This window comes from Palaemon carinicauda, chromosome 19 (assembly GCF_036898095.1).
Source record: "Palaemon carinicauda isolate YSFRI2023 chromosome 19, ASM3689809v2, whole genome shotgun sequence".
In the NCBI taxonomy this organism is placed as follows: Eukaryota; Metazoa; Arthropoda; class Malacostraca; order Decapoda; family Palaemonidae; genus Palaemon; species Palaemon carinicauda.
In genome coordinates this window covers 74948521-74969647 of record NC_090743.1, presented here as the reverse complement: position 1 = coordinate 74969647, position 21127 = coordinate 74948521, and the positions used below count along the sequence as shown (strand labels likewise).

Sequence of the window (21127 nt, the reverse complement as noted above, 5' to 3'; positions counted from 1 at the left end):
GTTCAGTGGAAGAAACGCTCTGGTCAATAACCGAAGATTGCTTCGTGTATGGTGTGTCGGCAATTGACGAGAATGAGACGGTTTACAAGATGTGTGCAAAAACTGAGCAGGCATTCACGCTCAGGAGCACGCTGTCAGGTAGGAGATCGATGTATAGGCAGGTCCCGATGCTGAGAACAAGCGATTTCCAAGGTGACAACTGAGCAGGCGATTTCCAAGATGACGACTGAGTAGGTGATTCACGAGCTACAAGCAGTTCATGAGTAGTTGGTGATTTACAAGTTGTCGAACAAGAGGGCGGTTCAAAAGCGATTCATGAGCTGTCGGAAGAGAGGGCCATTCACGAGCTGCAGGTCGATGGCAGACCTGTCGAGCAAGTGAACGTCAAGCAGGTGCCTGACGCGACGTAGAAAGTTGCCGTTGAACTGCTGCTAGAAGCTCCGGTGGAGAAATGTGACCCTTGTGAGGAGAGACATTCCCTGAAGGAGATCGTGATCGATCCTTTGTAGGAGACAAATGAACCAAAGTTCGCTGAGGAGAAACAGAGTCCGAAGAAGAGAGCGAGAGTCGGGAACCAGAAGAGCCAGGTTGGGCAGGTTCCTCTGAAGAGGATGACTGCGGAGGCGAAGATGTGAAGAGAGCTTCTCTTTGCCGAAGGAGCAGGAGCACCCTGAAGGCGAAGAGGATGAAGAACAGGCAAAGTAATCTGCCACCAACACAACGTCAACTGTTGGATCAGCAATCTGACTGTCAGCAGGCCTCCAAAGAGGAGTCTCTATGAGTTCCTCTTCACAAGAAAGTGGAACACTCGCTGGAGAGACATGCCTCGGACTTTGCTTCCCCCTCGATAGAAGTTTGTCAGGGGAAGGAGCACAGACCTCAGTGGCAGCAGTAGATGAAGCAGAAGATGCAGCCACAGGATCCGCTGGCCAGCAGCAGACGAGACCTCTGAAACTACTACGTCGACCAAGGTCAAGGGGTCAATGTCTGACGCCGACAATCGCTGAAGATCCGCACCCTAGTACAGGAACCGCAGCAATGCCTCCTTGGAAGGAGAACCGGGCAAACCAAACGAAAGCATCATCTGTAACAACAGAGAAAGTAGTAAGGCCTCACTTAGGGGGAGAGCTGGGGCCACCTCACTAGGGGAGGCAGCACCATCTCTCAAGAACCGAGGTATAGCAGGGGTTAAACGGCCCACGCTATAACTCACCAGCTCCCCGGAGGAAGCTGTTCAAGTAGGAGCTTCGGAGGGTGGTAGGGAAGCGGAGGAAGAAGCCTTGGGTTTCTTCTACTTCGAAGCAGCCTTCAAAGGAGAAGAGCCCTGCTTAGATTTCTTCCTCCTACGCCTAAACCTTTCCAACTGGGAGGCAGACCACTCATGGCACTTATTACACTTGTTAGTTTCATTGCAGCGTTGCCCTCTGTAGAAAGGACAAAGGCTGTGAGGATTCGTATCCACCGCGGACATGAATTTTACCGCAGGTGCGGCCCTCCAAACCAGGGCAGGTATTCATGTCCGGTGGAAGAACTCAGCACAAACACACTGGAAAGGAAAATAAGACAAAATAGATTAATAATGGCAGTCAAAAATGGAGAGCAAGAGCAGCAACAACCATTCTCCATGCGAGCCAAAAGCAAAGTGAAGCACAGTCACAGCCTACAGGTGTGTAGGTGAGAAGAGTAGCTAGCTAACCGCCCTATTCCCCCGTTAACTAACGGGATGGGTAGTTAACCCTCGATAAATTCTAATGGTTCATCCTTTCAGCTTCGCTGAAAGTAATACCCCTATAAATAGAGTTGATTTGTACTCCAGTTATGGAACAACTACAGCATTTCCATTTTTTCATTTCTTCAACTTGTACAAATTTCTATGAACAGTACTTTATTCTTATCTAGTAAAATATGGTAAACAGCATTCAATTCTTCCTTAAACCTACAGCATTAATTTAAAATGACAAATTTGGAAGAAATTTATATTTTTCCTAGTAATACAAACATGCAGCTCTTTACTGAGGAGTATTATTTCGTCGAAAGCTGAAACCAGCCGATAAACTTTCTATCAGGGTATAACTACCCACCGCTAGTTAGCGGAGGGGGGAGCGGGGTAGGTTAACCCTCCCGACGAACTGTCACTTTTGTAATTGCGGAAGGATTTTCAGGGGGTTGGTGCTAGCGGGTCAGTATGTGTAAAGAGCTCCAGGTTTGTATTACTAAGAAAAATACAAATTACTTGCAAATGTGTCATTTGTTTCTGTGAAAAATACAAACCTACCGCTCTTTACTGAGGAGACTCACCTTTAGGTGGGTGGAAGTCCAAACCAACTGGCTGGCAACTGTCCCAGGACGGCCTCTGTATAGTGATACTTTGAGGGATCCTGCACCCCATTATCCTCGCAGGATAACAGCCGAGCCATCATTGCTGGATAATAAGGAATTAATCTGTTGGAGCATACATCATAGCTATTCAGGCCATGCCCTCTACTGATGTATATTTCTTCCTGCCCCCCCTGACAGGAGGATGGGGACATAACACATATTTACATGTATACGAGGTGGTCTAAAGAGCGTGAAAATAACCCACAGAAGAACGAAGTCAGCTGTGCAGCGTTCACTGGATGCTGCACCCCAAGAGAAGGGAAGATGAAGTAGGAAGTGGCCAGTCACTACCATATTCATCCTAGACTTACTTCGCGGGTAACCTCCACCCTCGAAACTCTGATACTTGTCCCACAAGGAAGCTGAGGTGTTTGGATCACGTTGTGAGTAACCATCACAGGACCTATTGAGAATGTGTTTAGGCTCCTGTGGGTTATGTCTTGCAGATAGCAGGAGGTGAACATTATTTGATGTTCCCACCTGCCTGCTTGCATTACCTGCTGAACAGAAAAATTCTTTGGAATGCCAGGGAAGTATTACTCCCCTAACATCACGGGCACAGGGACGTCTACCTATCGTCGAGGTGTCTGAGGCCATTGCCCTTTCTATTGCTCATCTGATCTAAGAAGAGACTGAGTTCTTCGTGATTCTCCTCTTGGTCTTCCCCATGCTGATGAACAGCTTGATGATCTGGGGTAGAGTTCTCATTCTTATGAGATATAACCTCATCGTCCTTACAGGGCATAGTAACAGTCGATTAGTATCGTCTGTTACCGATCAGATACTCCCAATCCGAAAGGCCCATAATCTAGGATTCGCTAAGGATGGATTTTGAGTCTGCAACAAAGTCAGGGGTTAAATTGAGTGTGACTTGCCACCCATCCCCCTGATTGGGTAATGTCATATGGAAGACCTTTTAAGGTCAAGTCCTTATCCAAGGCTTGACATATTGGCTCATAAGGTGCTCCTTTCCCTGAACGTAAGTCCCTGACAACGTTCCAAGGAGGTGATCTAACTTTTGACTGAGAGCAGGAACGCTCGAAGTTCCGTATGACGAGCGACAATTCTGTCAAGGAGGAAATGTTAACTCAATTCAGTTCGAAGAACATGTTCAGGGCTGAACGAAAGCCTTTCCCCACCGACACTGAGTGAGTTTCTCCGCAACTGCTGGAATACAGGCACTGAGTGGACAAATACCCTGTCCGTAATCTTCACCACAAAAGACGGACCACTTCACCTAATACACCGCAGACGACAACTCTCGGAGGTATCTGGCCATGCGCCTAGCAACCGTCTTCGAAAAGCCTCTCTTGCAAGTAGTTACTGGATAGCCTCCAGGTGTGAAGACATAACGATGGTATTACTTGGTGCAGAATCTTCATGTGTGGTTGTCTGAGTAGCTCGCGAAGTGGAGGGAGCTCTCTTGGTGACTCTATGAATAGATGTAGAATGTTTGGAAACCATTCTGCATACTACCACCGCAGAGCTATGAGGGTCAATGTTAGATTTGCAATGCCCTTGCCCTATTCAATAACCTTCAACTAAGCAGAAGGAAGGGAACGCATGGACATCCATTTTGTCCCACAAGTGCTGAAAAGCGTCCTGCAAGAACGCTTGTGATACCGGTACTGGCGAGAAGTACTCTGAAAGTTACAGGTCGATTGCCCATTCAGAGCCAACTATCTGTCTACTGCTCAGATTGTTCACCAGTACGTTCTTCCTGCGCAGGATGAAGAGTGCTGTTAAGGCTACCGAATTCCCTTCCGTCCACCAAATGATTTTCACAGTTAGCAGGCATAGGTGCTGTGACAAGGTCTCCTTTTTTGATTAAGTGGGACACTACTGTAGTGTTGATGCTCATCAACACTACATAACGCCCTGAAAAGAGATGATGAAAGTACTTGAGGGTCAGGCAGGCTATCCTCATTTCCCGAAGGTTATGTGGCACTGCCTTTCGGATTCGTACCAAAGTTTGGATGCCGTCAGGTGTAACAGATGACAACCCCCTTTCTTTTAGTGCGTCTATGAAGACCAACAAATCCAGGGGATTAAAGAGATCTACTCCTCTGAGGAGACTGGTGTCTTGCACCCAACAACTCAGGTCTCTCTTCTGTTTGGGTCCCACCGATACTAGGGTACTCAAAGACAGTATGTGGAGCCAGCTGTGGGGCACTAACTTCTCGAGGAATGTTAGATGCCCCAGCCGTTTTGTCACTGGTGCTAGCAGTTTGCCTCTTGGGAGAAAGTCTGCCGGTACTTGATTCCTTGGCAGAAAGACCTTACCTAGTATGGTCTTGATCAAAGGTGGAACAGTCTGAGGATGGTCGGTCTGTGAAGGGGAGGTTACCTGCCATGACTTCGTAAGGACGAGCGTGGGCAAGGAGAGGGTTTGTAAGGTGCCCTGGCTTGGGCACTTCTTCCAGTTTGTCCTGCTGGAAGCCTATGCTTGCGAGGTGAGAGCTGGAAAAATAGAGCCTTTCAGCTCTTAAATATAATTGCTATCTGTGTGCACTTGCGAGGGGACAAGTCCATGATTGTGAGGCAAAACTGGTAGAGCCCGATCCTTCCAGTTTGCCCAACTGCAAGATGAGAACTGGAATTGGGCACTGGTTTGTGCGCTTTTCCCAGTTCTCAAAGGCCACAGATCTACCCGAGCGTGCCTTTCTCTGCTTTCCCAGTTACCGTGATGTAGGACTCGCCTTTATACAGGACCAAGCTTCTTGTGTTTGCAGTTCTTAATTTAAAGACTCACCCAAGAAAGCATTCCGTGTAGCAGAAGTGAAGTGCCTCTCTTAGTCAGGCAGACGAGTTTGTCCGCCCACCCTACTCGGTGAATGGGTGCGCAACGTGCAAGATTTCCTTGCGAAACTAGTGTGTTAATGTCCGAGTAAGATGGACCAGGGTATTTCCTACCAACTGTTTCCTACAGCAACCTGGTGAGTAGCCTTATGTGCTCCTTCCGGAGAAGGCATTTGTTCATAACAGGATATTAAGACTGCGGGAGACAGGTTATACCAGCACATGTGAGGAAAAATTTCTCCCAAATGGGAAGGGCTCTGGACTACCTGGTCAACCCATACACAGTAGGATGTCAACAATACCTAAGGATTGTCCCTATTGCCCCCCCCTCCACCCCCAAGGTTAGCAAGTTCCACCGAGTGGAACAAGCGACCTAGACCTTCCAGCGCAAAGTCAATTCCCCTCGGTTCCTCACGAGGGGCCTAGAGATTGCGTAGGAAGTAACATCTCAAGTTGATGTCAAGAAGTGCAACAGTTTGCACACACCTGCTATGAAGGGGGAAGGATTAACTCCAACTGGCACCAACGGAATGGAAGTTGGCCGAGTAAGTACATTAAAATCAGTAAACCAGGGTAGCCAGTACTCATTAAGAGGAAGTTGTTATTACAGCGAATCTCCTAGTGATCGCTTACGGGCAAGAGACCGGTTGGTAACGACCGATCGCACCCAACTACTTCCGAAAGGTAAGATTCAGATGTATCTCCAATCTATTGTAGGACAGGTAATGTATGCATAAGTCCATCTACAGACCCGTAACACAGACCAGGGAGGCGAACGAACATATGGGCACTGCCCGAATTATTAGCAGTGTCCAGAACTCTGTTGGAGTACGTTTATAAACGTTCGTAACTGAGAACTCCTCCTTCCTATGAACGATGAAAACGTTTGTATTTATTCGTCTCAGACCAAAAAAACTGGAATAAGTTTCAAATTTTCCCTTTCAGGAAACCTATTTACTCATGTGAAGTTTCTGGTCTCAGTATTACTATTTTCAAATCAAGACCTCCAATCGGAAGTTAGGAAGGAACTGCCTGGGATGAAGGGAGACCGCATATCGAGTATGTCTGGTTACGGGAAAGAAAAAGAGTAATGCATAACCTGGTTCCCCATAAGGAATATAGCCATCAACACAAATGATTTATTAGAACAGAGTTCTAATTGCAAGATGGTCTATACTGTAGTCCTATGCGGCAGCAAGGTTGCTTGCCCGAATATGAGAATGTCCGTCTGCGGCCGCGCATGCATAACATTTTTGCCTCTGGGTAAACATTTGTCAAAGAGTTTGATACCGCTTGAGGGAGTAATGTGTGTGAGAGGAATCGCAACATTATTGCCCTAGGAATTTGATCGTCGACTAGCTGTAGTATTCTTAAGATGTGTAAAACAACACATACAGTTAGTTTAGTGATTATAACTCTGTTGTTTGCCTGCCTGCCTTGTGGGCGGGGCTTACTAGCGTTCATAAACGTAAACTGATACGTTTGTCTGGTCACCTTGTGGTCACGTGCGTCAATGACCTTAGATGTCAGGATGCCTGAAAACTTTAAATCAATCAATCAATCAATCGTAAATATAATGAAAAGCTAACATTCGTCTGGCCACCTTGCGTACGGAGCTTGCTATCGTTCGTAAACGCAAACAGAAACTAAAAATCTTCAGACTAAAGGCTTATGATTATAACCTTGTAAGGGCATATATCATAAGGTCCCCATTTCGTCGTGCAACAACGTCCAGGAAAATAACCCAAAAATATTATTATTCACGAAACTTGGTGTCTAACGAGAACTCGTTGTGTCCAGGGACACACTGACACATGCGGCTGACTCAAGCCATCGGTAGTAAACTGTAATTGTGGCAATAACCCTGAGGTTTTGTCTTGGCAAGAGCGCATGCGCCACAGGAGTTCGTTTCAGCCTTTTATGGAATTTTACCGAACGTCTATAGTTAGGTAAAATTTCTCAGACAGATACCCATGCAAAAGCGAAGTCTTGCATGAAGGTTTATTGTCCCAAACTTCCAGAACGCTTTCATATAGGGTTGTCAGCGAATGCTGGTGAGCGTTTGCAAACGTTGGCTAGCGCTCACAAACGCTTGTGAGAATCAGTGAACGCCATCTGATATTAGCAAACGCTGGCGAGCGTCAACAAAGCGCTGGCAATTGCCCACGAACACCAGTGAGAATCCATGAACGAGAATATAGAAAGCGCCAGCAATTTCCTTTCCAGCTAGACTCATTAGCGTACGCTACTCTAGCTATTGCGAGGAGGGTTCACAAACTCGCTACGGGTACTAAGGCGAGGATTTCACAAAACGTCTCCTTGGGCAAACCTGGTGAGGCGGGGTCTCGCCCAAAGCGAGAAATGCCTCACCTTTCCTCTTAGTACTCCTACCCCGCCCCCCCAAAAAGGGGGGAGGTGATTAGTCTTATGTCATTACCTCGAAGGGAACAAAAAAGGTTGAGCTGAACTTAAAGATCAACTGTTTCTCCTCGTTAGAGTTAGAAACTATGAGGCACAGGTCCAATAAAGCTCGGCCTCACAAAGCTCTAAGAGTTTTTTTGTGCTCAAAAGCACGATGTGGCAATAACCTCGAAGAGTTAATGCCTACGAGACTCGTTGATGGAGAAGGAGGCGGCCACAAGTGGCCGGCAGTCTTCACTATCTGCAGCAAATATCCCAGAGGGAAAATGCAACGAGACTCATTTTGTACCAAGGGGGCAACTCAGGAGAAAATCTCTCTTCTCGCAAGACAAAAGAGAGATCAACACCTCTTCCTTTTCCTTCTGATGGCGCATGGCCTCGCGTACAAGGGAGCTGTCACTCAGAAGGGAGTCTTGGAGAAGATCTCTCCTCTCGCATGGGAGGATTGATCAACCCCTCCTTCCTATGGTGCATCGCCTCGTGGATGAGGGAGCTGCCACTCAGAAGGGAGTGCTGGAGAAGATCTTTCATCTCGCAAGATAAGATCAACCAACTCCTCCTTTCTATGGCACATCGCCTCATGGACGAGGGAGCTGCCGCTCGGAAAGGTGATGCATCGTCCTTTCTTAGAAGGTCGGACTGCGCAACACTTGAAGACGAATCTCCCAGTCATACAGGTTGCATCCCCTCCCTTCGGGTGAATCCAGCTAAAGGAACAGCAACCCGTAAAACCTCCGGAATGAAACTGAAACCTGTTTCTGAGACCTGTGGTCCCATGACAAGTCACTCCGAGGAGTTCCAGTCAGCCACTGCTTGGGCCGGCCCGCCGAAGTAGAGCTGACGCGGGGTGAGCACTAGAGGTAGAGGCCATGGCCTCTTGCTACCTCCCTTGCCTGTGGGAACCCGTGTAAGGAGGGTAGCTCACAAGGAAATTTAATAAACATTAGGCCAGTTGCTTTTAGCCGTAACAGTTAAAAGGGTGTTGATGGGAGAGAAAGACTACGGCCTTACTCTACCGAGCCAAAATAAAAAGTGACGGTGAGTTGCTAGTACGAGCGGGAGGGTTAACCTACCCAGCTTCCCCACTCCGCTAACTAGCGGTGGGTAGTTACACCCTGACAAGAACTTTATTGGCCGGTTTCAGCTTTCACCAAAATAATTACTCCTGAGTAAAGAGCGGAAGGTTTGTATTTTGCAGAGGAACAAAACAATTTTACAGGTTTAAAAAACTCACCTGTATGACCATTCATGTGATGCTTAAAATCTTCTAGTTTATTGAACTTGACCCCACAGGTAAAACATTCGCTCTCGTTCAGCTCTATGGGTCGAGTCACGTGTCTCCGTTTCTCCGCTCTGCTTTTCAGCTCCTGGCCACACAAATAGCAGGAGTCCACATCGTGTGTTTTGATGTGATCATTAAAAACTGTTACATAGTCAAATTCCTCTTTACAAATTGCACACTCAAATTTCCCCTTTGCCTTAACTCCATCCTTCCCCTTACTTCCAAGCTTTCTTCCACGTTTCATGGGGACTGTTCTGGGGACGCTTCTGAAACGGGGTTTTCCAACTTTTCCATGAACTTTTGCCAAGTGATTCTTGAGGTCTCGCAGAAGTTTGAAATTCTCATTACATTCCGTACAGTTGTAAGGCTTTTCTCCAGTATGCTGTCTCATGTGAAGAGTCACTGTTGAACTTCTGTTAAACTCCTTCCCACAGATGCTACACTTGAAAGGTTTTTCTCCTGTGTGAATTCTCATATGCATCTTCAAGGAGTACTTTTGTGTAAATGCTTTGTTACACAAGTTACATTTATGTGGCTTCATTCCAGTATGAATGATTATGTGAGACTCCAACTCGCCCTTCCGCTTGAAGCTCCTGCCACAGAGGCCGCAAGAGAAAGGCCTGTTCTCAGAATGAACTGCCATGTGACTCCTTAGGTTAATTTTGTCATGGAATAGTTTCCCACAGACGGAGCATGCTTCATATTCGTCTTCTTTGGCATGTTTTAAATCGGTGTGTTTGTTCAGGTGTGCCTCATCAATAAATCTCACTCCACATGCTTTACATTCAAAAGGTCTCTCAGCAGTATGATTATCCATGTGAATTCTAAATATATCTTCACATACAAAAGCCTCCATACATATATGGCAATGATAAATTACTTCTGTTATTGCCTCCTGTATTGGCTCGTGTAAATGTACATTTTCTACAGCCTCCATATTGGTAATATGGTGTTCCAGCATTACAAAAAAATAAAATTCCGTTACTGTACCTACTTAGTTCATCAGAATCACTAGGACTGCTATCATATTATGCTTGATGTATTGAATACGGTAACTGATCAGCTTGTTAACACCTTGTCCATCATTAAAACATTCTTCACTATCTGAAAATAAATACATAATATCAATTAATAAAATCAAGAAGTTGATGTAAATCACTAATTGCAACTTTATGTACCGTATATAACATTAGATGAAGCTACCTGTGATTTTCAAATTAGATTTTTGGGCTCAGGCCATGTCGTCCTGATGGAAGGTTCCTATAAGTAGCTTCATAAGGGATATTTGACTTAAGTGATATTCCCAGAGAAATTATATTTTCAATTAAAAATAAATTTTTGAATATACTTACCCGATGAATATATATATAGCTTACGTCTCCGACGGTCGACAGACTCCAAAAACTCGCGAGCGATCGCCATGATGGCTGCCGGGTGCGCCCACCAGCGCCGACTATCGGCCAGATACCGCATATACTTCTCCAAGAGTTCAGTTCTTCTCAGTCCGTAGGGTCTCTATCGGGGAGGAAGGGAGGGCCTTTAATTATATATATTCACCGTGTAAGTATATTAAAAAATTTATTTTAAATTGAAAATATAATTTTTGAATATTAAACTTAGCCGGTGAATATATATATATATATAGCTGATTTACACCCATGGTGGAGGGTAAAGACCAGTATTAAAACAATAAAGGCATATATGCTCAAGAGTTTTTGACAAATATTAAAAAAAAAAACTTAAGTATAGGTAACTGATAAGGAAGCTGACTCTGATGAATACTCTGACTCATTAGTCCGCTATCCTTACGAAGCCCAGCGATCCTCTCAGGATGCTGAAAGTCTTCTAGGAGCTGTTATAATCAGGGTGAACACCCTTATAACAGGACCTCATCAATACCCTTGATCTGGGCGCTCTCAAGAAACAAGTTTGACCACCCACCAAATCAAAAGATTGCGGAAGACTTCTTAGTCTCCACGTACAACCCAAAAAATTAAAAGTTTCAAGAGAAGAAAAAGGATATTGGGATTAAGGGAATGTAGTGGTAGAACCTTCACTCACTACTGCACTCGCTGCTACGAATGGTCCCAACATGTAGCAGTCCTCATAAAGAGTCTGGACATTTTTTAAAATAATGTGAAGCGAACACACATTTACTCCTCCAAAAGGTTGCGTCCATAATGCTTCTAAGGGATCTATTTTGTTTGAACGCTACTGAAGTTGCCACCGCTCTAACTTCATTATCACTGAAATGAGAGTGAGCCTCTCTAATTAAAAGACTAATAAAATATGACAACACATTTTTCGACATCGGCAAGGTGGTCTTTTTTAACCGAACACCATAAAGCCTCTGAAATGCCTAGCAGCGCTTTGGTTCTATCTAAATAAAATTTAAGAGCTCTTACAGGGCACAGAACTCTTTCAATTTCATTCCCAACAATTTCAGATAGACTGGGAAGTTCAAACGACTTAGGCCATGGACGAGATGGCCATTCTCTTTTGGCTAAAAAACCAAGTTGAAGCAAGCATACTGCTTTATTAGAGCAGAAGCCGATATTTATGCTGAAGGCATATACTTCATTAACTCTTTGCGGTAGCCATGCTCACTAAAAAGAGAGTTTTGAGTGTAAGATCTTTGAGTGATGTTGAATTCAACGGCTCAAACCTTTCAGACATAAGGAACTAAAGGACCACATCCAAATACCAAGCAGGAGTAGTGATCTGACGCTCCTTGGAAGTCTCAAAAGACTTGAGAAGGTCTAGAAGATCTTTATTATCAGACAGATCTAAATTTCTATGTTTAAAAACTGAAGCTAAAATGCTTCTGTAGCCTTTAATAGTTGAGGCAGAAAGGATGCGATCATTTCTAAGATAAAGTAGAAAGTCTGCAATCTGTGCTACAGTGGTATTGGAAGAGGAAATAGAGGAGGACTTGCCCCAGTCACTAAATACCACCCATTTGGATTGGTAGATCCTAATGGTAGAGGACCTTCTAGCTCTTGCGATCGCTCTAGCTGCCTCCTTCGAAAACCCACGAGCTCTAGAGAGTCTTTCGATAGAATGAAGGCAGTTAGACGAAGCGCGAGGAGACTTTGATGAAATTTTTTTACAAGAGGCTGACGCAGGAGATCCATTCGTAACGGTACACTTCTTGGAATGTCCACCGGCCATAGAAGAACCTCTGTGAACCATTCTCTCGACGGCAAGAGGGGAGCAACCAACGTCAACCTGGTCCCTTCGTGAGAAGCGAACTTCTGAAGAACCTTGTCTAGGATCTTAAATGGTGGGAAGGCATAGATGTCTAGGTGAGACCAGTCCAGCAGGAAAGCGTCTATGTAGGCTGCCTCTGGATCTGGAACTGGAGAACAGTAAGTTGGGAGCCTCTTTGTCAGTGAAGTCGCAAAAAGATCTAGGGTGGGTTGACCCCATGTCATCCATAGCTTCTCGCACACAGTCTTGTGCAACGTCCACTCCATGGAGATGACTTGTCCTCTTCTGCTGAGGCAGTCCGCTAAGACGTTCATTTCTCCTTGCACGAATCTCGTCTAAAGAAAGATGTTTCTTGCCTTAAATGGAGTTTCTTCTGATCCGTGGACCAAAGACCCGAGCATTCCAGACTGTCCAGTGGCGCTCCCCAACCCAAATCCGATGTATCTGATACAACACATGGTTTGGGTTCTTGATCGCAAGAGAAAGACCTTCTCGAAGTCTGACGTTGCTGTCCCACCAAGTCAGACATGTCTTGACTGAGTTGGAGATTTTGATAGAGATACTCTCTAAGCCCTTCTCCTTGTTCCAATGGTAATTGGAGAGGGCAAAGGTTGAGTCTCCACAGAGAGATAAACTGCTCCAGTGATGAAAGAGTTCCCACGAGGCTCGTTCAAACTCTTACAGAGCAACTGTTTTTCTCTTGCAAGTGACGGACTTTTAACAGAGCTTGTTCCATTCTTGTGGGAGATGAAAAGGCCCGAAAAATTCGACACTGTATCTCCATCCCCAAATAAAGAATAGTCTGGGATGGAGTAAGTTACGACTTCTTTACGTTCACTATGGGACCTAGCTCCTTGGTTAGGTCTAATGTCCATTTGAGGTTCTCCAGACAGCGATTTAATGACGATGCCCTTATTAGCCAGTCGTCAAAATAAAGGGAGGCTCTGATCCCTGAAAAATGTAGAAAGCTTGCTACATTTTGCATGAGCCTTGTAAAAACAAGAGGAGCAGGACTGAGGCCGAAGCACAGTGCTCGAAATTGGTACACTACTTTCCCGTCCACAAACCTCAGATATTGTTGAAAGTTTGGATGAATCGGGATGTGGAAGTAAGCATCCTGAAGGTCGAGAGAGAGACCATCCAGTCGCCTTCCCTTACTGCTGCCAAGACAGATTTGGTAGTCTTCATCGTGAAATTTGTCTTGACGATGAACACATTGAGTGCACTTACATCTTAAGTACTCCTGCAGTGAACGTGGCTGCCAGATCATTGGAGCCATCCCTTATGGCCTTGTTCATGCATGACATAATTTGTACAGCAATACATTGTCCGCTGGAGAGACCTTCTTACTTAAGACTCCCAGGGACCAATCCAAAAAATTAAATACTTCAAACGCTCGAAAAAACTCCTTTCAGGAGATGGTCTAGCTCTGAAGAAGACCATAAAATCTTGGAGTATCTCATGGCTAGACGACGAGGAGAGTCCACTAGGCTTAAGAAGTCTCCCTGGGCAGAGGCAGGTACTCCCAAGCCGAGAACTTCTCCTGTGTAACACCAGACGCTCGAGCGAGAAGCTAATTTATAAGGAGGAAAAGCAAAAGCAGACTTTCCTAAACTTCTCCTGGATTCCAACCAGTCTCCCAGTAAGCGCATGGCTCTCTTGGAAGAACGAGAGAGAACTGACTTAGTATATGTAGGAGTCGAAGAAAGTCATGCCAAGAGTAAACTCAGACGGCGGAGAACGTGGAGCAGCCGTTACAAAATGAGTAGGAAAAAATTTCCCTAAAGAAATTCAGAATTTTTTTTTTTTTAAACAAGGGATTGTTGGACAACCCTACGTTCCTCCTCTTCTGAATGAATCCCCAAAAGTACATTAGTTGAAAGGGGGTCATCAACTTCTTCTTCAGAAGGCACATCATCTGATAAATCTAAAGTCTTCCGAGAAGGAGATTTATATTCAGAATGACGTGAAGGAAAAGCCTGACAGGCTACATCAACTTGTATATGAACAGAAGTTAAAGTTGGAGGGTCGATGTCACGTTAAGACTGCAGAGAATGTTATTCTACTACACGTCGTGACTGAAGTGACTGACGTTCAAACGTCACGTAGTAACAGCAGTGACTGCTGTTCGATGCTATATCGTGACTTCGGTGACTGACGCTCGACGTCACGTCGTGTCTACGGTGTCTGCCGCTCAACGTCACATCGTGTCTGCTGTGTCTGCAGCTCAACCTCACGTTGTGACTGCGGTGGCTGACGTTCAAAGTCTCGGCGGAACTGCAGTGACTGCTGATCAAAGTTATGACTCGACTTAACTGACTGTCGATCAAAGTTACATCGAGATTTATGCTCCGCATTTCGTTTAACAGCAAAGCTGACACTAGGGATAACGTCAGCGTGACGTAACAAAACTCGTTTAGAAGGTTGAAGACCTGAATCACGTATTCCAGAACCGTGACGTACAACAAGCAAAGGATCCTTTCGCACAGGAACAAGATCGTAAGCTTTCATTAAAGAAGAAAGCTTTAACAGCATATCTTGCAAAACACTTAACTTCGGATCAACCGCACTAGGAATAGATCGTGACGTCGGAAACGTCTGTACATGAACGTCATCGCTATGAACGGGACTCTCATGATGACTACAGCTAGGACGTTGACCTTGTTCTGAAGGAATTAATTTACGTTTCAACGGTCTCGAAACCTTACGCCAAGGTTTTTTAAAAGACGAATCACCGGAAGACGAGGAGAACTTCGTCTCTCCTGTCTTATGGTAAGGACGTGCTTGAAGAGCAACGTCTGATACCTTTGAGGGAACGTCTCTTCGTTGGTTTACACCTCTCACTCCCTTAGGTCCTACGACATTCCTTCTCCCTGGGGTAGGGGCGCCTGAAAGAGGTCTCGGACTAGGTAAGCGACAAGCACGAACAAATGAACCCTCCGCAACACTGAACATGTTTTTCGCACTTTCTTCACTGACACTCGCATTTTTTAATAATTTCACATTAGACATTAATGAAGCTGATTTCTACCTGAAGCACACAATTCTCCCTTAAATCAAAAGGTTAGAATTGCGAAATATGTCGTATAATGTAAGCTCATTAGTACAAAATGAATCACACATGCAAAAATGAATAAACATATGCATATATATAGAATAAAACGGAAATATATAAAGTTAAAAAGATCAGTGACTTGGGAGGAGACTAAAAACTAGATCGCTAAGGAGTACGTTTTCAATCTCTCACCGTACAGTGCCTTGGGATGAGAATAAAAACTAGAACGTTTTATCCTCTCTCTCTCCCCGTACAGAGACTTGGGACGAGAGTAAATATCTGAATCGAGAAGAACAACGTTACTCACTCTCAAACTCCTTGTACAGAGACTTGGGACAAGAATAAAGATTTGGATCGTTCTCTCTCTCTCTCTCTTGTCACTCACAAGAGAATGGCTCACTCACTCTTCATCAATAAAAGGTTATTTGACTAAAGGAAAATACTAAAAGGACTAAGAAATTGAAAATTAACATGTTCCTTTAAATTAGTATTTAAAAAACTTCAGTTTGTAAGAAGAATGAACAAAACGTAAAAATCGATTAACTTTTTCTGCAAAGTGAAACCGTGATTCTCTCTTTCTCTATCGTAACGATAGAGTGCAAACTGCGTAGCATAAATAAACCAAACGTTAGTTCATCTTTGAAAACAGCACGAAGACTATTCAAAGAATAAATTTCTTAAAATATTTTCTAAAAATATTCATCTCATCAATCTAAACAAATATAAAATATAAAAGTTGAATGGGCTCAACGTTGTTTAACTTCGTTTTCCAAGTCAGTACCGCCTACAAAGAATAGGCATAGGTCGCTTATAAACAAAAACATAAAATTTATCACGGTGTTTAGTATAAATGGAAAGAGAATCGAAGAGGCCTAATAAAGGCGGGTGAGATATAAAATATATAGAGGTAAATCTATACATATCAACAATAATTTATAAAGTGATAAAATAATTACTAAAAGCCTTTAACACACTTCCGTACACTGAGGGAAGGGTCGGCCATCTTTTCTCTATGAAAAATCCAGAGAGATTAAAAAAGCAGGGGTAAAAAATTTTTCTCTCCTTTCAAAAGAATTTCTTTTGAAGATCGTATTGCTTGAGAATAATCCAACACGGCGAAAGCCATAAAACCATGAACAAGTACTTCACCAATCAGTAGAAACTTGGTTAAGCGCGAGCGGAACCAATGCTGTCACTACCACCGACAGAGAAGAACTGAACTCCTGGAGAAGTATATGCGGTATCTGGCCGATAGTCGGCACTGGTGGGCACACCCGGCAGCCATCATGGGGATCGCTCGCAAGTTTTTGGAATCTGTCGACTGTCGGAGACGTAAGCTATATATATATTTACCGGCTAAGTTTAATATTTAAAATTTACCTTTAGGTCTCCAGAATTCTGACTCCTGGCGCAAATATCCTTAAAATTTCTCCTAAGGATATCGCAAAAATCAGGGGACATATATCTTGATACAACACATAGCAATCTTCATCCCCAATAGCGTTTTCGTTTCGAGGGGGAAAATGGCAAAATTAGAAAGGGAGCCGATATCAATGTTACACTTCCTCCCTTACTACTACGAGTATCTAAATGGCGCTGTACGTCAACCCCACGCGCTATTCCTATAAGTGTGGCGGTCTCGCTCGGTGATTTTCCCTGTTATCTCTCGTTACGTTTTGGAATTTTCTGGATATCATGCAATCTCCAGCCTCTTCTGCCTCTGGAAAGTTGAGTAATTGATCTTTACAGTGTATAAATTTTAGCTCCTGACTCACAGTGAAATTAGGTTAAATTAAGTGATGGAGCTTCGCCTTCACCGGAGGCGCCATGGGTGCTGTCGTTCATAACGCATGTGTTATTTAGTTAGCCTGAACGACTTTCCCGGTTTTAATGGCATGAATATTTAGGAAACTATTCAGTCTTTATAGCTAGGAAGTTATTTATATTATGCCGAATGTATTCTTGATAGTTTCGGCGATTTAGGTAACCGAACCTTGCTCACGCTAGGCTTCCTAGTCTATGCACTTTAGTTTACTTTCATGCATGATATAATAGACATTCCTAGTGTGATAGCAATTAAATATGAAGCTATTTAGGCAATTTATACTTGTAAGAGATTGATTGCATATATTCCTCTTCCTCTGCGATCGTATACGAGAGAGTTTCGGCGATTAAGGTAGTCGATTCTCGCCTGCCACTAGGCTACTAGCCTAATGACTTTAGTATACTTTCATACATGTCCCGGTTTATCTTCGTGTATCGTTTTATCTATTCAGGTGGAGATAGATATCTCCTAGAATTATTATAAAAATCGATACTCGTCTTTAGTGGAGATTTAAGGGTAATCCCTTCTTCCCTCTGAGTGCAGCCTTTGGCTACAACCCTATCTTAGTCTTGCCGTCGAGTACACACTCCGGCCTGACTAGGCTAGCGTTTTCTGTCTCTTCCCTTGGCCGGCAGATAGCAGGCTTTGGGTTTTGGTCAGAACCTCAGAGTATATAGTCTTTTGCTGTCAGCCGGCCGGCAGGGTGAATAGTTATTCCCCTGCCGGACTGAACCGCCGGCATAGGAGGCTAGACCTCCCTAGGCTGCACTTGAAGTAGTTGTATGATGCCGCCACCTTCTCCCTGCGGTCTAGAAGACTAGTTCTGTACTTGCAGACCCTAGGCTGAAGAATAGACATTCTTCTGCCGCCTAGGATGGCACCGGCACTGAAACCCTGTTTCTCCTATGTTGAGAGGCGGCAGCAAGACTGCCGCCATCCCCTTAACTATATTGGCAGACCCTAGGTTGAAGAATAGATATTCTCCTGCCGCCTAGGACGGCCCTGATACTGAAACAGAGTTTCTTCGGGGTGTGGTAGGACCGGCAACCCTCCCGCCTCCCACACTTCATACAGGACCCTTTCCCTATTCCCGCTGTCCTTTAGCGATGGCCTAGCCATCGCAATCCTTCGGCTGTCGTCCTACAATCTCACCGCTTGCCGGCGGGTTGTGAGGCTCATACATAACAGCTACTTAGTCGCTCAGCCTTCCCTTATGGACGCAAGGCTCCGGGAAAAGCTGTGCCGGCTGGGTCGGCTGCCGGTGGGAGACCCCTATTCTGTAGAGTGTTCTTCAGTCCTCTCCTGGACTGCCATCCACATACCAGTGACCGGAAACGGTTTGTGTTTGAATGGAAGTTTAACCCTTTTACCCCCAGGCTATTTGGAAATTTCCAACCCTTAACCCCCAAGGGTTATTTTTTTTCAAGAACATTTTGCAGTATATTTTTTTTAAATTGCTTTAACGGCCTTATTTTTCGTCATAGAGAGGTCAGGTTGGTCTCATTCTCTTGGAAAATGCCTGAAATTTCTCAAAAAATTATCAAAAATATGCAAAAAAAATTTAAATAGCATTTTTTTGCAAGGACATACCGGTACATCCATGGGGGTAAAGGGATGAGTTTTGTGAAACGTACCAGTACGTCCTTTGGGGGTAAAAGGGTTATATGATACATTCTACCCTTTCCATTTGAACCCTCATTCTGGAGGAAGGCAGTAAGATTAAGTACTTACATCCTTATTTATTGTTAATAAACATTTAATAAGGTACCCTTCATTCTATGCTTTCTCTCTCTATGGGCTAGTGCCGCCGGGTACTAACCTAGCCGGCATATGCCGGCCGGGTTGGTGCCACCGGTCTCGCCGGCTGGACCCGTGCCGCCGGTACTACCCCAGCCGGCGAGACGCTGGCTGAATCGTGCCGCCAGGTGCTAGCCTAGCCGGCATATTCTTCCATTGGGTTTCCTGAATAGGAAAACTCTAGGTTTTAATTATGGAGGAGGTCACAGCAATTGGCTGAACAGGAAACACAAGTACAGTATGTGTCTTTCCTAATTCTATTCTAGCTTGTCTATCCTAAGCTATATGCAAAAATATTAATAATAATATTTTATATATCGTATTTCCCGTGTGATAAGACGCTACAAGTGGTAAGACGCACCCTTAAATTAGCAAGGCAGTTTTAGAAAAAAGAAAAAAAAGAGGATTTTAAAAACTTAGCAGAAATCCATGGTTAGTGACTATAGCGTGATTATTGTCTGGCACAGTAACTTTTCTAATTTTGGGTGTATTATGAAATGTTCAAGTTAATATTTACTAGCCATATGACAATTATCCCAATTCTATTACATATTCTTATAAGAAACAATTAAACCAGTCGTATTTTCCACCACAATTACACGTTTACTCATAGTGCTTGGTGTTCAAGTACTGTATTGTTTACATGAAAGCAGCGTTGGCAAAGGTTCTTTATAAAATTTTGGTAAAGATGTAAAATTCTAGTGATAGTTCCAAAAATCCTCATATACACTATAAATATTCACACAAAAATGTAATTATTGATTATAGAACTCTATAAATTCTTTTAGGTGGAATACTTTCGCTACTGTTTATGTAATTCTGGGTCTAGTTACTTTCCTGCTAACTTGGTAATACTGCACTCAACTAACAGAAGTTTTTTGCCAAGGACTATTCAGCAACTGTCAGTTTGTATTATTTTGGAACTCAGGAAACAAAGTCATTATCAATATATTGCTTTATAACAAAATAACAAAATATGAGAAAATAGATATACACTATACTGAATAAACAACAATGTCATGGTGTCGTCTGCTAAGAGACCACTAGTTGGCATGTTTACTTGTGGAAGGGGGTTACGAGTCATCAGCTGATTACCAAAATAAACAAATAATTTGCTATTGTACTTCATTAAATGAAGTGCAATACAAATATGAAAGAATTTATATTATATGAATGATAATTGTAGGTTTATATTCTATCTCTCGTGAGTTTGAGTGCTTGTAAGTCAATAGTTTGATGTTTGAGGTGTGTCAAACTCCCCTATACAACTTTTTCTTAGTGTTAGTGATTTTGGGGGGCATTTTTCGTGAAAAAAAGGTGCGTCTTATGACACGGGAAATACGGTAGTTTATCAGGTGAGATGAAATAACGCATACTCATTTATTTTTCCTCTCTTTACAGGAGGACCATTCCAAGTGCCTTCGAGTCTTTTACAACATGAGGAGCATGGACTTCTGTGGCCATGAAGAGTGCAGGGCTCATTCTCCCTGCTCCATCTCCAAGGGACCTCTCTTAAGTACTGGGACCCCCAGGAATGCAATGTTTGCAAGGCCTTGGTTACCGAGGCTTTTGATGACCCCAAGACAGCGGAGTCAAGGGATGCAGCACGAACTAAGCTGCGCCGATGGGTTCGTGACTTTCAAAAGAACGCCACGGGATCTTACCTTCCGAGTGAACGGATGCGCGCCTTGCTGTTCCCTAAGGCGGGTGTGGAAGCTGTCATACCCCAGCCTCGACCTGAGATCCCTTGTATTCGCATTACCATAGATACGGAAGTCTCGGACGCGATGAAGGACATCCACCTAGATGAGAGGATGTCGGAAGTGTCTGAGGACACCGAGAAAGACCTTCTAGCGGAAGGTCTAGAAGAGGAGTCTACCTTGGCTCCTGAAGATGATGAGGATGATGTCGAATCGGAGTCCGTTTCGTCGGTTCCGGCCCCGGAACCATTACCCTCTACGTCTTCTGCTCCTCCATCAGATGACACGAATAAGATTTTGGCCAGTCTTATGGCAATGATGGAGAATCTTCGTAAGCAGAACGAAGAAAGGGACGCTGAACTGAAGAGAAGGATGGACCACCTCGCCGCGTCCCGTGGGTTTCAGAGGAGACTCAACGTGAAAGATCTTCCACCTTGCTCTGATGTGAATCTTTGGAGGCACGAAGAATACATGCCTATTACCAACGGGATATTCATATAAAAAAAGCTGGGGGCTGTCCTTATAGAGGAAGTCAATTTCTGGCCCAGCTTTCAGTCTTACTAAGACTGCTTCGTCTGCTTGAAGGAGGAACCAACGTCCAAAAAGGAGACAGAACCAAAAGAGGTCATAGTTCTTGACCATGAGAAAGCTCAGGCTCT

General features: G+C 44.1%; 1 protein-coding gene across 12 annotated transcripts in view; it reads right to left on the bottom strand.

The window, feature by feature from the left end:
- Positions 1-21127, bottom strand: part of LOC137658678 (zinc finger protein ZFP2-like) — a 196301-nt gene that overhangs the window by 77480 nt on the left and 97694 nt on the right. For 9 of the 12 annotated variants that reach the window (XM_068393639.1, XM_068393647.1, XM_068393640.1 and 6 more), the window contains exon 3: positions 8834-9985. In XM_068393639.1, coding sequence (XP_068249740.1) covers positions 8834-9842 — 1009 coding nt within the window. In that variant the 5' untranslated portion in view covers positions 9843-9985. The remainder of the gene's footprint in view (positions 1-8833; positions 9986-21127) is intronic. The other 3 variants (XM_068393649.1, XM_068393644.1, XM_068393648.1) reach the window with 1 other exon arrangement.